The sequence below is a fragment of the Melampsora larici-populina genome, assembly GCF_000204055.1.
Source record: "Melampsora larici-populina 98AG31 unplaced genomic scaffold MELLAscaffold_6, whole genome shotgun sequence".
Classification (NCBI taxonomy): Eukaryota; Fungi; Basidiomycota; class Pucciniomycetes; order Pucciniales; family Melampsoraceae; genus Melampsora; species Melampsora laricis-populina.
In genome coordinates, this window is record NW_006768770.1 from 792186 (window position 1) to 806440 (window position 14255).

Sequence of the window (14255 nt, forward strand, 5' to 3'; positions counted from 1 at the left end):
AATGACATTCAAGGCAATCATTCATCGGTCAATAAAAAAGGGTAGGTATACCAAGCCCTTGTCGTTTTTTTTCAAGACCCTCAAAGAGCTGACGAAGTTGTAGATTATCTCCAGGAAGGCTATCCTTTGTCTTTCCCATATGGAACGTGCTATCGCAGAATTGTAAGCAATCTGTGTCAGTAAATTGATCTGCACAGTCCAGCTCTACATACTACTTGTAGCTTTTGCTGAGCCTCGGGGGTAACCCACAATTCGATTTCGTAATTTATCCTGAAGACGTTTGTGCCTATTTACAAGACAGAATGAGGTTGTAAATTCTTTCCAGGGGTCCTACTCTAGTAATCCATGTAGACTGCTCTATCGCAGAAAAATGAACTGTTTTTTGTGTCAGTATGTGTCTTAAGGATTGTAGAGAGGTTGATATTATATGACGTGTTTTCCAGACTTAACTTACGGACTAATCAATTCTGATACGTCAGTTGAGGTCTCTTGCATGATTCCAGCTGTTTCAAGCAGTCTAGTTTTACATGCCAGTATCTCAACTTCGACATACTTTCAAAGGTCGCATGTCCTATTGTTGCTTTGGAATCATAAACAGTTCCAGAGCTTTTGTCAGATTGAATCTTAGAGTAAAGCGACTGATGAATACACTACATACCAAACTCGGACATCTTGTTGAAGTCATACGGCTGTAAAAGCCTATCAAAAACCTTTACTTGAGAAAGACCGTAGTGTCCTGAAGCATTCTTCTCCTAAAGCACAAAGCGTCAATTTTGACAAGCCTCAGGATCAAAACATTAAGTCTTACAATCCTTGTTTCCTTCAGTTCATGGAAGACTTACTTCAGATGTCGACGTTTCGACTTTCTAGATGCGATACTTATGGTGGTGCGGAGGGGATGTACATGAGTTTTGTTTTGATGATCAATAATCTCCGCGTGACATAAAGCTTTTGATGAGGACTTGCAGAAGTTTTTTTTCGAGGATCAGCTCCTTCATCCAATCGCCTGATCCTACGACCATGAGCTTCACGCGTTCCGTTTTCTCCTTTTTCTCAAAAGACCGTTTTAGATGTCCTCTCCCTACACCATTCTGTCGATTTGAGAACGATGTTCATCATCCGTGAACATCATATTCTGATCACAAAAGCCATTCGAGGAATCCGTTGATATACCTACGATTTTCGAATGAACTTGCGAAGGAGCTTTTTAGGCTCTCATTGTGATGCATCAATCTTTTCTGGTGATACGAACCTTTTTGTATTCTAAAGGCGTGATTGACTTCAATCTTGATATATACTATAAATCAAAAGACAATTAGTAAAGACAACACCTTTAAAGCTTAATGTGATCAGTTTTCGATTTGGTAACATCACACTTACCCTCTACCCTTCTTCCTAGTCTTCCTTCCATTCCGTAACATCGAGGTCTCCCTTCTCCAGAATTGGGATATCATCCAACCTAGTCCCTCCACCCTTCTTCCAAGCCTTTGGTCCATTCCAAACGATCAGATGTCTCTCCTCAAAGACTAGGATACTATCAATTTTATCATAGTTGTGGAGTCGTTTCTCACTCGTCCTTCAAAACTTCATATGGACCCGCGCCCACTTTCTTTCGTTTACTTTACATAGATTCTATCAGTTAAGAAAATAACTCAAACGCTAGCCTCAGTATGATCAGTTGACGATCTTGTGATACATCAATCATCCTTTTTCGAAAAATTCAATTTTTCCTGTCTTTAATCGATTCCAAGACCTCACGCTATTTCTCTTCAAGGGTTGAAATATCAATAATGATATCTAAGTTATGAAAAATATTCACCATAGTCAATCACAGACTCTTATACTGCTTATAGAAATTGCACTCACTTTCTTCCGTCTCTTGGTATTTCCCCGTCTCTTAAGTTAATCTCCTATGACTCATCCTAGGAAAACTCGCCTTGCCCTTTCTGTATATGGAAGTCATATGTTTACCCAAACAGAAATGTTGGACGTCTCATTCAAGCTTTCTAGAATCTTAACAAACCACATTTGATATACCGATACCAAGATGAACAGTACCAAAGGTTTTCATAATTTGTATCGCGATCTCTCTTGAAACTTAGAAAAGTCACTCTCCCTCGTCGCAAGAGGCCCTCGAATATCCTCGATAGTGATTTAAAACTCAAACACTATATATCGCAATCGCGCCCATTTTCTCCCGTTTCTGTAGACTTCTTGGGCTCTTACATTTCTTTCCTGTAAGTTTAACTCGTTCCAGGAAACTTCGCCTTGCCTCGTCTGTATATCGAAGCGAAATGTCTACCTAAAAAGAGATGTTGGACGTCTTCGTGAAGGTTTCATCAATCTTCATAAACTGCGCTTGATAACCGACATCAAGTTGAACAGCACCATAGGTCTTTGTAATCCGTATCACACTTTCTGTATATTGAAGCTCTGTGTCTTGTCAACCGAACATACTACGTCTTATTCAAATTTTCATGAATCTTCATACACCAAGCTTGATATACCGGGTTCAAGATGAACAGCATCCAAAGTTCTTCCTGTGCAAGCTTATGATGAACTTGAGTATTCATATTCAATCAATCTAAATATATATCCGAATTTCAATCAATTAATCTTTCGGAATACAAACTTTGACTCTGAAACAATGAGCATATGTGTTATGAATCCTTACCAATTTTTCTTTTGAAGCCAATTGGTCTGCACCGATGTTTCTTACATATACATCAATGGACCATTTGGCAGGAGATTTCGGTATATTCCATCAAGTCTCGAGTTGACCTGGCGTGTACCTGAATAAATTTATTTGGATGTCGAAGGGATCGGAAGCAAGATGATATCAAAGATCATGTATCAATATACTGCCCAAAAGTATTCCTTCTTCAACAAGCTCCACGCTACTGTCCAAGGGATTCCTTCATTCAACAAACTCCGTGCCACTGGCCAAAATATCATTTCTTGGAAAAGTTTCACGATACGATTCTCGAAAGGACTGTCCGAGAAGGGCCTGTGGTTTCCCTCGCCATAGTAATATACTATACTACTTGAACCACGGATGATTGAACAGTTTGATCTCACCTCACATCAAGATATAAACACACGACAGACGCTATTATCTCAATGGTCCAAGTAACTCTTTCCAACATTCTCAAGGACACCTTACGAACACATCAGCTGGAATTCGGAAGTTTATGATGTTGTGGCATTTGTAGTATAGTCTGCACTCATGTTGAATGTTGAATTTGTTGGCGAGTCATTAACTTGAATTATCTTCTCTAGATCTTGGTCCTGAATCCTTCAGTGTTCACAGGTTCGTGATCAAGTTTTTTTACTGACTCCCACCAAGGATTATTGATTCGAGAAAACGGTATAGAGTCCTTTGTGACGTCGAAGGATCGGCTGAGCGGTTGACAGTCTGAGTCATGACCAATAATAACGAGTCACGATGAGGATTGTATTTTTAGTGTTGTCGCTACACAGGTCATGAATTTTCGAAACCGAAAAAAACGAGTTGAAATGTACGATCCAACGAAGTTTAAGAATTTTCTTTCTGTCAACCCAATTCGAATGTTGAAGGCGATCGAGAAAAAGAAACCCAGATATCTAGAAGTCACGTCGTCTCTTCCGCTAGACGGTAAACAAAGAAGTGATTTGATCGAATTTCGGAGGATTCGTGCTACAGAAGCAACTTGAACTAAGAATTTGATTCGAATTTGAAGAACTAGCAAAACTTGAAAGCGGTTGAGAGCACAGCATAAATTGAGCAAGGTCATCAGAACTCCAAAGATTTGAGAAATCTGTTGCTCTGTATTTCCTACGTGACTATTTACAGTTCCAGGACCACCACTTTGTCAAATGAATTATGGCTGAAAGTTTGATCGATAAACCGGCTATTTATCCGGTTAGCATTAACTCTATTGATCAATCAAGTTGACTTGGTTTCAAAAGCAATAGAACTTTTCTTTCATCTTCAAATGATTCTCAAATCTTTATCTTTCAAAATTCTCTGGCTCAACTCCCCACCATTCACAGACTTTGTATCCATAAATTCATATCCATAAATTTATTTCCAAATCAGCTCTATTCCAGTTACCAAAATCCATTGTAAACTTCAAGCAAAACTTAAATCCTTTCAAAAAAATCATCACTAAAAGGCACAATGAAGAGTAAGAAATAAAAGAAGAAATTTTGAAATGTCAAAAACCAAAGTATAAGATAAAGATCTTGAGAAAACATAAAAAAAAGGTGATTGTCTAACCCAACAAACTTTACACTATGTATATATTGCAACTTCTGTTTTCTATAAAGTTCAGTGTGATGATGTTGTACATAAATTGAAAATAGCTGAGTGATACTTCATGAAATTCCGTGTTCAGTGATTTTGCTTTTCTTTGAAATTCAGTTATTGGAGAACTACCAATACTCAGCAGGGTTGAAAAACCCCCTTGGCTAACTTTATCAAAAACTTGATGGAACTATAGTGGGCACCAAGTTCACTCGGGTACTTTGCTTCAACACATGTCGTCTACTTAAATATCTCAAATCTTACTAATCTCAAAATTAATGCTAATATAATCTGCACTACATCATATTTCTCTCAAAACACTTAAAAATCAAAATCCTTCTTACAACACAACTTCAATACCATATAAAACTATATCAAATACAACAAATTCTATGGTCATCCTTGATTCACAGTTTATTACAAGAACCCCTATCCCAAAATTCACCAAAGACTCAAGAAAAAGCCAACAAAGGTTAAGATGAAGTGCCTATTCCTTAGGAGGATCATCAGTCAAAGTGTAATCCATCATCTCCGTATCCCTATGCAATAACCTACAATATTCCTGATTCCAAACACCCCCATAAGAAAGATATCAATATTTTTCCTTTGACTTTGAAAAATGAAAAAACGTAAACAAACCAATATCAATCGGAACATATAAGCTTGCATATCTTCCTTTCTCCAAAACCTTTCAGTCCATGTTTTACCAGCTTCTCCAATCTTCCTTCCTTCTTCATCCTGTGCTCCTTCACCATTCAAGTCACCTGTAAAAAAGGCCATACTGTATTACAAATATCAGTAAGAGATAAAAAAAGGATGAATGAAGTTGAGAAACTTACATATCATATAGATCTTGATAGTCTAGTCGAACAGGAACATAACTGTAAAGTAAGATCAAATTCGAGGTTTAGAAAAGAGTCAGAATTGAAAAAATGAATGAGATCTGGACTAACTGGTACCATGGCTGAATTCGATCCGAATACCTAGATCAATGAGTCAGTTTGGGTTCCTGAATGTAGAAACTCTCTGTTTGAATGAAAAATAAAACATACCATTCTGGAAAGATTGTGCTACACAAACAAAAAGTAGAGTCAGATTCAACTGACATAGCAAAGAAAGGAGGAGAAAAGATCTGCTAACCTTTTGAGCACGACGCTTTTTGTCCCCATCAATCTATGAAACCTACCACTCCATCCATTACCATCAACATCCATTATGTACCTGAGAGTTGAGATGACAGAAGCAAGGGATGCATATACAAATAAGTCAACAGATAAAAAGAAAGATTGCAAACGTTACTGAACTTGTACTGATTCATTTCTTCTGGATCAAGTGATGGCTTGAAGGTGTATAATTTTGCAACCGCCTCACAGGTACCATCAAGATTCTTTATAGCAGGACCGACCAGATATCAACAGATTATTCTCGTCTCTCGCCATATGGTCCACACATAAAGAGACTCACATCACATTGAACGGGCCTACCAGCAAAACCCACATCAAAATATTTTTGATTGAGTAAGGCGGTATCAGCTTCAAAATACTTCATTTTCCTTGGTAGAGTGCCATCGACCATTCGAAACGTCTTGTTTCCTCTCCCATCGTTTGTCACTGAATTGATTTACCCACAAAAGGATGAGTTGAGCCACCACTTTGATGACCACACATTCTGGAAACACAATCGAACGAGATCGACAAACCTTTAACAAGACGAGCACGCTGTGACATTCTCCAATTGGTTTCAGAATCAAATAAAATCCCGGTATTCCCACCTCGCCATACCAATTTATTATGTTTATTACTCCACTCTGGATCATTTCCCACAGGTACCGAAAACTGGGATGGCGGGGTGATGAGTATTTCTGAAAATCCTACGAGTGGTTTACAAAATGTAAAGAGTGGATAGAACGGATGAACTTTTGGTCGAGTTCTGTAAAGAAAGGATACGTTAGAATCTGACGATGAGGTGGAAGATCGGGTGAATCGTACGTTGATAGAAACCCATTTTGTTGCCACAGAGTAGGATGATGACACATGTTCATTGTAGAAAGATGATCATGATGAATGAAACTCTGGGTATTAGGTTGAATTGGGTCAGCAAGACCTTCTAGTTCTTTCCTCAATCGAGAGTCTGATGGACATATGTTTGGCCACCCTCGCAGCCCGGGTTGATTGTACGTTTCGTTGTATTCTGATTCGGGTAGATCTAGAAATGAAGTTGGCGCATGTAGTGTTAGAGAGTTAACATTTCAAAGAATGCATGTGAGAAGAATGTACATTTTGATTGAGAAGCAAGTTGGACGTGTCGTTGATGATTTTTGGCTGAAACGGCTACAGCTGTTTTTCGAGGTAGGGTGAAGATGTGAAAGAAATGCGAAGATATCAATACTTGTCCTTAGAACCAACACCGCAAGAAGATGATAAATGCTTACTTGGTATATCATGAATAGAGATAGGTAAATCAACATCAGGTAAGAGATGAACAATATCTTGTAACAAGTTGACGAGTTCTCTTGGTCTTGGACCATTTTGAGCTTGAAAACCAGAGAGAGTGAAATGACCAGATCTGATCGAGATCACAAAGGTATCCTGCAATCATTAAGAGAGACAAAAATCACCATTGTTAGCAGTAGATAAATGAGAGAGAGAGAGTTCAAGTAAATCATACATTACTCCATTTGGTCCGAGAGTTTGTTAAGTCATCAACTCTTTGACGAAAGAGACTAGCTGGTAAAGCAAAGAAAGGTTCGATGGATCGATTAATAGAGTCATATTCATCTAAAAGTTTTACATTCTTATCATTTGACCAATTCCACCATTCATCAAATCCACGAGGTGGTGATCGATGATATCTTCTTTTGTATTCTTCTGTAGCAGATCTCAAGTTGGTAGATTGATTCTTGAGTTTGTTTTCCCATAAAAGAGTTGCGTTTCTGATTAATGAGAAGATAGGATGATCGATCGATGGTTTCTTTGACTCTTTTTTCGATTTTTGATAGTTTGTATTCGAGGTTGAATCTGAGTTAGGTTGATCGAGTAGGTAGAGTAGACCATTTGAAGAGGTATGAGTATTGGTGATAAGAAGAGGTGGTGATGTTGTTGATGATGATAATGTTATTGAAGGTGTTTTTGATTTTTGATGATTTCTTATTGTTTTGATTGGTTCGTTGATGATGGAATGATGAAAGTAATAATAATAAGTGAGGACGATGATGATGCTGGTGGCAGTTAAGATGTAAGTTAAATTAGTAAACCGACGAAGGTTCAGGAAACTCGTTAACTTTCTCATTTTCTTCTCTCTTTGGCTGCTTTGGTTAAGAAGAATCTTGTATTAAGCGATTTACTCAATTACAGCGCACTCAAGCCGGCAGAATAACCAAGAAGAAATCAGAAAAACGCGAAAATCTCAAACACCGCATCCATACAGTCTCACTTCCGATCAACACCTATCAAGACTTGTGCCGATTCTTTAGTTCAAACTACTTCTTATGGAATAACTCAATCCGGCTAAGTCAAAATCACTCTCCATATAGAGTTGAACTCGATGAGTTCCTGTTCCCATTCCACACTCCCAAAATCTACAAAGGAATCTGTACACCACGGAAGGGTTCTGAGCAAACCTAGCAAAGTTCCTCGCCAAAGGTCCGAGGCTTCTATCGGAATAGCGCGATCCTTCATTAATTCCTTCAAATGTTCTTGAAATTTGATCAACCCCGCATGGCGCTAGTGGGTACAAATTGTCCAAGATCCAGAAAGCTGCTTATGTCGCCGTGCTTGAAGTACTTTCACCGTTCACCATGTATGATGAAAGTTTTACCTATAATCATGACACCGTACCAGTCCAGTCCTATCCATATCGTATACAAGAGAGGACAGACATTGGCAATGTCACAGGATCTTAGAGTTCTTCAAGGCTTCGGAGGGAAATCTCGACAATCAAAGGACCTTTTTCCATAATTGACCGAGTTTAAATATGACACTACACCCTACATTCTCCACTAGCAAAGGATCCATTCAACTTGGAAGCTGATTGAGTATAAAATCTCGTTGACCAACCCAATGTCATATTGAAAATCACCTCACTCGAAAGGAGGACTTTGCACTCAGAAGGACACGGGCACAATAGCTAGAATAATAACTGGAAGATGCAGAATTTATCATATAGAACTTGAAGTTGATAAGGTAGAAAGACTAGATTGGAAGGGGTATACATCAGTCATGGACGAATTGTCTGATGAATGATTTAGATATTATCAAGCAATTGATTGTTCGAAAATGAAACCAGTTGATACTGTTTGAGATACAACTTGATGTCTTTTTGAGGAAATACAATTCCTAATAATCGAGTAAAAAGACAGTCCGATATATCCTGGTTTCCTTTCTTTTCTTTCAATTAATGTTTTCAAGTGATGTTGTTAGTTTTGTTTGTATGAATGTGAATAACTCACAAAGTGAATACTTATTTGAAGATTGGTAAAGAGAGACCGTGACTTAGTGGTGAGAGTCTTCAAATGACGTCGTTTTATGCTTTCCGTCCCGGATTAACCGTCTCTTTGAAATTGAAAGGTTTTCTAGTTTCAATCAACTCTCAACTCTTGTGATCTTTTCATTCAATTCCCTTACTTCATCCTTCCTTCATAAACTCTTGTTTTGATCAAATCGAACCGAAAGATGTCTACTCCCGCATCCCTATCATTAAAATCGCTCATCGAGCTGAATTCAGGTTCAGTACTTCATTCTTTACCGCATCAGATTGGCTTGATGACAATTGTAAATCACTTATCTGTTAATTGGTATCATGATGGTTTTTAGGGAAATCGATGCCAATGCTAGGACTTGGTGTCTATAAATCTGGTGATGCCAAGGCTTCTTGTAAAACTGCTTTTGAAGGCGGTTATCGCCATATTGATTCAGCTAGAATGTACCATAATGAAGCTGATGTGATCGAAGCAGCCAAGTCATCGTAAGCTGAACCAACACAGTAGATCAAATGTCATCCTAAGAATCTGACTTGGTGTCTGTTAATCATCACATTTTTTTTCAGTCGAATCGAACGTTCAGAGTTATTTCTAACAACAAAAATCCTCGGTCGAGATCACGGTTATGAGAAATGCAGCAAAGCGATTCAAGATTCTATTGAATCTTCCAAAGCAGATTATTGGGACTTGATTTTGCTTCATGACCCAACCAGCGGAAGTCAAAAGCGTTTAGAGGCATACCGGGCTCTTGGTACGTACATATTCCAGTGAGATATTTAACGCTTTGTGATTGACCTCCAAGGTGTACTTTCAACTTTCTCTGGTCTGAAGCTGAAGCTCAAAAGGGTGGACTTGTAAAATCGATCGGGGTATCGAATTTCGGAGTGGCTCACTTACGCGAACTAGAGGCTTCCAACAAAGGACCCACACCAGCCATCAACCAGGTTTGCATAGTTTACCTCGTTACTGAAATTGCTACATGTTCTGATGGTCGAGTTGTTCTATAGGTCGAGTTACATCCTTGGTGCCAGCAAAAAGAAATTGTCGACTACTGTCGTTCAAAAAACATTGTTATTCAAGCGTATTGTCCGCTAGTCAGAGGGGAGAAAATGACAGATTCCACTTTGACCAAGATCGCCGAGAGGGTAAGTTTTACAACCTATGACTTAATAAAGATTGATCAAGATATACACACTCATCCTAACCAATATGATCACTTTTTATTCAGCTTAAAAAAACTCCAGCTCAAGTTTTGATCCGATGGTCACTTCAGCACGGCTTTGTGCCGTTGCCAAAATCTGATAAATCTCATCGAATAATTGAAAACTCTGAAGTCTTTGACTTTGAACTAGATGCGGAAGCTATGGATCAGCTTGATTCACTTGATCAAGGTGACAAAGGTGCAATCAGTTGGAACCCAATATATGTGGACTGATCGAATTGATCAGTGGATGGGTGGTATTGATGACAGTTTCAAGGGAGAATATCTTGCACAATTATATTCATCTATCTAATCATCGCATCTATATTGTTAATATTTAACTTGAAAATGAGCCACAACAAAAACAGTGTTACTACAGACTCGTCCAAAGTTTACCATACCTGGAGAGGGATGTTGTAAATGACCGTTCATAGACAAGGTGAAACTTGGCTACCAAAATAGAAAATTAGAATGTCCATCAACCTTGAGACTTGGAGAACATTGTACTTGACAATCATCTGACACAAAAATGTGCACATGTTTAAGAAGCTTCTTGGGAAATTCTACAACCTCTTATTGGAAGTAGAAAGTACAAGAAGAATTGCAGTTGAATTCCAGAGACAGGTAATTTCAAAAGAGAACATCATAGGTCAGATATATCACTCATAAGAAATATGAGACATTCAATCCGAGTCATGCTTCCACCCATGTAGGGTTGAAAGATCAACACGCTTGATAGCAGGTATGGAATCTAACTTGTCCGGTCTCCATCTACGTCAAAGAACGATCTCATCAGCATACATTGAGTAGTGAATCCCTCGAAAGAAGATATCTGAACTGATAAAATAGAACAAAGGTAACTGACCTCCATGCTGATTTGTGTTCTTCACTCAAATTACCCTCTAGCATATCAGCAACATACTTGCCTACATTTGGTAAATTCTTAAACGAATGACCGCTACCACCCGTGGCAACATATAGTCGATTAGGTGAAGATGGATGAGAATCAATGATCCATCCAAAGTCAAATGACCTACAAAAATACATCAAATATCATTCCTCAAAAGTTTAAATAAATGCAAGAAGGAGTCGAAATCGGGTGCAGGTAGAGAAGGTAAACACAGGCAGTAAACTCACTCAGTGTCCCAGAGCATCTTGGTTTGGAGAAACTCTCGTTCACTAAATTGTGGCATACAATACTTGATGAAATCTCTGACTTCCTTGATGTCTTCTTCTGGTAGACTATCTGATTCGTGGTACGCTGCATCTCGTGGAATAGAAACTGGATTAGACCTTCCTTGCACAGTCCTCATCCATGGATGGCCTGGTGGTTCGATTGAATCAAAATCAGTTTCGTTAGCTAATTAGTTTGATGCATAAAGCGTTCATCAACTTACCTACGTGCAAGTCGCAAAACTTGAGACGACCATCTGCGTCAGGTGGAAAGGTGTAACCTAAAGCCTCTACCACTGTGATCACAGACAGATATAGAGATATGTTTGGCTAAAGATACTCAGGGTCTAGATGAGGAGAGCTCGGATTGCCTACAGATGACAGGCATATTGCGATACTCCTCTTGTTCTTCCGGGGTCAGTTGGATATGAGTTGTGCTGTAGGCCACCTACAAAGGGGTTTGTTTGGAGAGATGAGTTCAAATCCATCCACCATTTATCGACGAGAGGTCATGCTAGAAACTCACCGCGGTTAGTTGTCCCTCCATATCAAGTAAAGTATCCGTGTAAGCTCCAAGACAGCAAATGATCTTATCAGCCTTGAAAACCGTTCCATCCTCAGTCTTCACACCAATCACTTCACTTTCCAGATTATCCTCCGTAGCTCTAACCAAGGAAACCGCCGTGCCTTTAGGACCAGTGACAAATTTCACTCCACTAGCCTCACAGAGCTTTCCAACTGTTTCTAAAGCTTTTGCAGCATCAACCCAACCAGCGTTTGAATCTAATACGCCTCTAAATCCAGGAGTATTAGCAAAATATTTAGGAAACCGGTCATGTAAATCAGAAGGAGTATGAAGCAGAGTTAAATGCTCTGGTTTACTGTAAAGTTGTAAGGTTTGAAGAAGTCTGTCAAAAGCGCCAACAGCACTGATAGAAGTATCTTCTGATTGATCTTTCTCTTTTGATGGTGCTGGTTTCGCATCACTAGTACCAGCGACCCAACCTGAGAGATTGATTACATCTTTAAAGATTGGAGTTTTCCATTCTTCGAGTGCCTCTTGAGCCAACTTCACGTACATAGGGTCGGCATAAGCAGTGCGAACGATCTGATTTGACAGTACTCATCACAGAAGTGTTTATCAGGTATAGACGTAGGGTTCTTTGATCAGGCTTCCATTTTCGATAGTCGGCATATGTATGACTCAAAATCAGACTCACTTTATTACGATCATAACCAGCAGAAGATTTGCTGGGGAATGGCCATCGATCTAAACAAACAATTTGATTATATCCTCGCTTGGAAAGATGCCAAGCGGTAGAAAGTCCAAAGGTACCACATCCACCTATAATAAGGATCGATTTAGATTTGTCGTTCGTCATGATATTCAAAAAAAACTATGTATTGTAACGTGAGTTGGCTCTGTGAAATGCTGAGTCTCGTTGAAGATTGAAATTTTGTAAAACAAGTTAACACTGAACTTCAGGAATCAGGATCTAGAGGGCATACAATCGTTCAAGATTTGGCCATAAGTCCGAAGAAAATCGCAACTTTCCCCGCTGCACCGAAACTTTATACGAGGTCTAAGATACGTAATTCAACCCAATTCAACCCCCACATTGACATTACGGAACTTTGTGAAAGATTTCTCTCGATGAAGGCTTGCGTCGTAGATATGTACCATCCTCTGATAAGACGGAACCATCCCGAGAATTCTACGATGCGCGTTTTATAGCTGCATGAGATGTAGCTTCAAAGCAGGTGTCGCGTTGACTTATGAGTTGGTTTCACTACTTCAGAACTCAGACAACACTCACCAGATTGTTCAATCCCACTGGGTTCGGAGGATTCCAAGTGATTGGGTCAATAGATAGTCCTCCGAGACAACTCTCCATAACCTTACACGTTACTTGTGAAGCTGACCAGGTTCGGAGGATTCCAAGTCATTAAATTGGGTCAATAGTCGTCCGAGACACTTCTCTTCAAATTACATGGCACTTACACCGTGAGCAAAAGCCACGGTTGCGACAGTTGGTCGCTGCATTGGCCCAGTCAATCGCATCAATCTGAACCGAATTCATCGATCAATAGGGGGTTTCAAGTTCATTTTTTTTGCGTGAAATTTATATCAATTCGGACTATCTTTTTACAACAACGTAAATTTATAAACTTGACCGTTTGTTTATAAAACGGTTTGTGATCATAAATCAATTTGCAACGTTTGATACCCGATCCTTAAAAATCATCAAATAAACCGATCATTCCCGTTTGAATGATAACGAATCTTCTCCCTTCGATCATCTTTCACTTTAACCATGGTTCGGACCTCGCAACGAACTGAAACTTTACAAACCGTTAGTCAACTCTGTGATATAGCCAGAATGGATCAAGATGATCAATTTTGGGAAGAAGCCATCCTTGGTGAACCACTCTTTCCAACTTTTGGAAACTTACTATTTGAAGACGATGAAGAATTGAGTGTCATGACCGACTTCCTATTCAATGATGTTGATGATTGTGAAGATCTGTTGGAAATTCTGGAAAATCTTCGCTATCACGATGAACGGTGGAAGATGCCATTTGAGATGGATTTCAGCTTGAATGACCTTCTTCGCGATTGAGAGGTCGAGTTTCGACAGTCAATGAGAACATCTCACGCTGGATTTTACGCTCTTCTAGAAATCATACAAGGACACGAGATCTTCCTATCTACAAGCCCAAACCCACAGCCACCTGTGGTCATCCAACTCGCTCTCACTCTTGAGCGCCTTGGAAGCAATGGTAATGCGTGCTCTGTCCGCCGTCTGGGGAGAGATTACAAGAGGTCAATGGGAGCGATTGTCAACTGTACTCGACAAGTTCTCACTGCGATCGATGAGCTATGTAGTCATTACATACAGTGGCCTGGCGAGCAGAGAAGAGATGAGATTTCAACTGTCATGGCTCTTGAAGGCTTCCCAGGATGTGTTGGTTTTGTCGATGGAACAACCATTCCATTATATCAGCGACCCGGATTTGATGGAGAAACCTTTTTTGATCAAAAGAAAAGGTACTCACTCAATGTTCAATTTGTATGTGACTGTGATGGTCGAATCACTTGTCTTTACGGTGGATGGCCG

The 14255-nt window shown here is 39.4% G+C and overlaps 4 protein-coding genes across 4 annotated transcripts; 1 reads left to right on the forward strand and 3 right to left on the reverse strand.

Annotated features, from left to right (window-relative positions):
* Window positions 1-204: 204 nt before the first annotated feature.
* On the reverse strand, window positions 205-1411 carry MELLADRAFT_103475 (uncharacterized protein; the record flags this gene model as incomplete). Its single annotated transcript, XM_007406585.1, has 6 exons — window positions 205-286; window positions 455-552; window positions 659-689; window positions 843-948; window positions 1253-1297; window positions 1381-1411. 6 exons carry the CDS (start codon window positions 1409-1411, stop codon window positions 205-207), a joined length of 393 nt encoding a protein of 130 aa, XP_007406647.1.
* A 3361-nt stretch (window positions 1412-4772) lies between these two features.
* MELLADRAFT_103476 (family 90 glycosyltransferase) lies at window positions 4773-7573 on the reverse strand (the record flags this gene model as incomplete). Its single annotated transcript, XM_007406584.1, has 11 exons — window positions 4773-4847; window positions 4925-5066; window positions 5125-5166; window positions 5338-5355; window positions 5426-5506; window positions 5590-5672; window positions 5750-5895; window positions 5985-6155; window positions 6245-6490; window positions 6717-6873; window positions 6953-7573. 11 exons carry the CDS (start codon window positions 7571-7573, stop codon window positions 4773-4775), a joined length of 1782 nt encoding a protein of 593 aa, XP_007406646.1.
* A 1382-nt stretch (window positions 7574-8955) lies between these two features.
* Window positions 8956-10197, forward strand: MELLADRAFT_103477 (uncharacterized protein; the record flags this gene model as incomplete). Its single annotated transcript, XM_007406338.1, has 6 exons — window positions 8956-9007; window positions 9097-9247; window positions 9329-9513; window positions 9594-9706; window positions 9770-9907; window positions 9991-10197. The coding sequence occupies 6 exons, from the start codon at window positions 8956-8958 to the stop codon at window positions 10195-10197; spliced, it is 846 nt and encodes a 281-aa protein (XP_007406400.1).
* Window positions 10198-10646: 449 nt separating this feature from the next.
* On the reverse strand, window positions 10647-12518 carry MELLADRAFT_33839 (uncharacterized protein; the record flags this gene model as incomplete). The annotated part of the gene is made up of 7 exons (XM_007406583.1): window positions 10647-10734; window positions 10829-10996; window positions 11101-11271; window positions 11357-11432; window positions 11512-11584; window positions 11663-12244; window positions 12357-12518. The coding sequence occupies 7 exons, from the start codon at window positions 12516-12518 to the stop codon at window positions 10647-10649; spliced, it is 1320 nt and encodes a 439-aa protein (XP_007406645.1).
* Between the last annotated feature and the right edge of the window lie 1737 nt (window positions 12519-14255).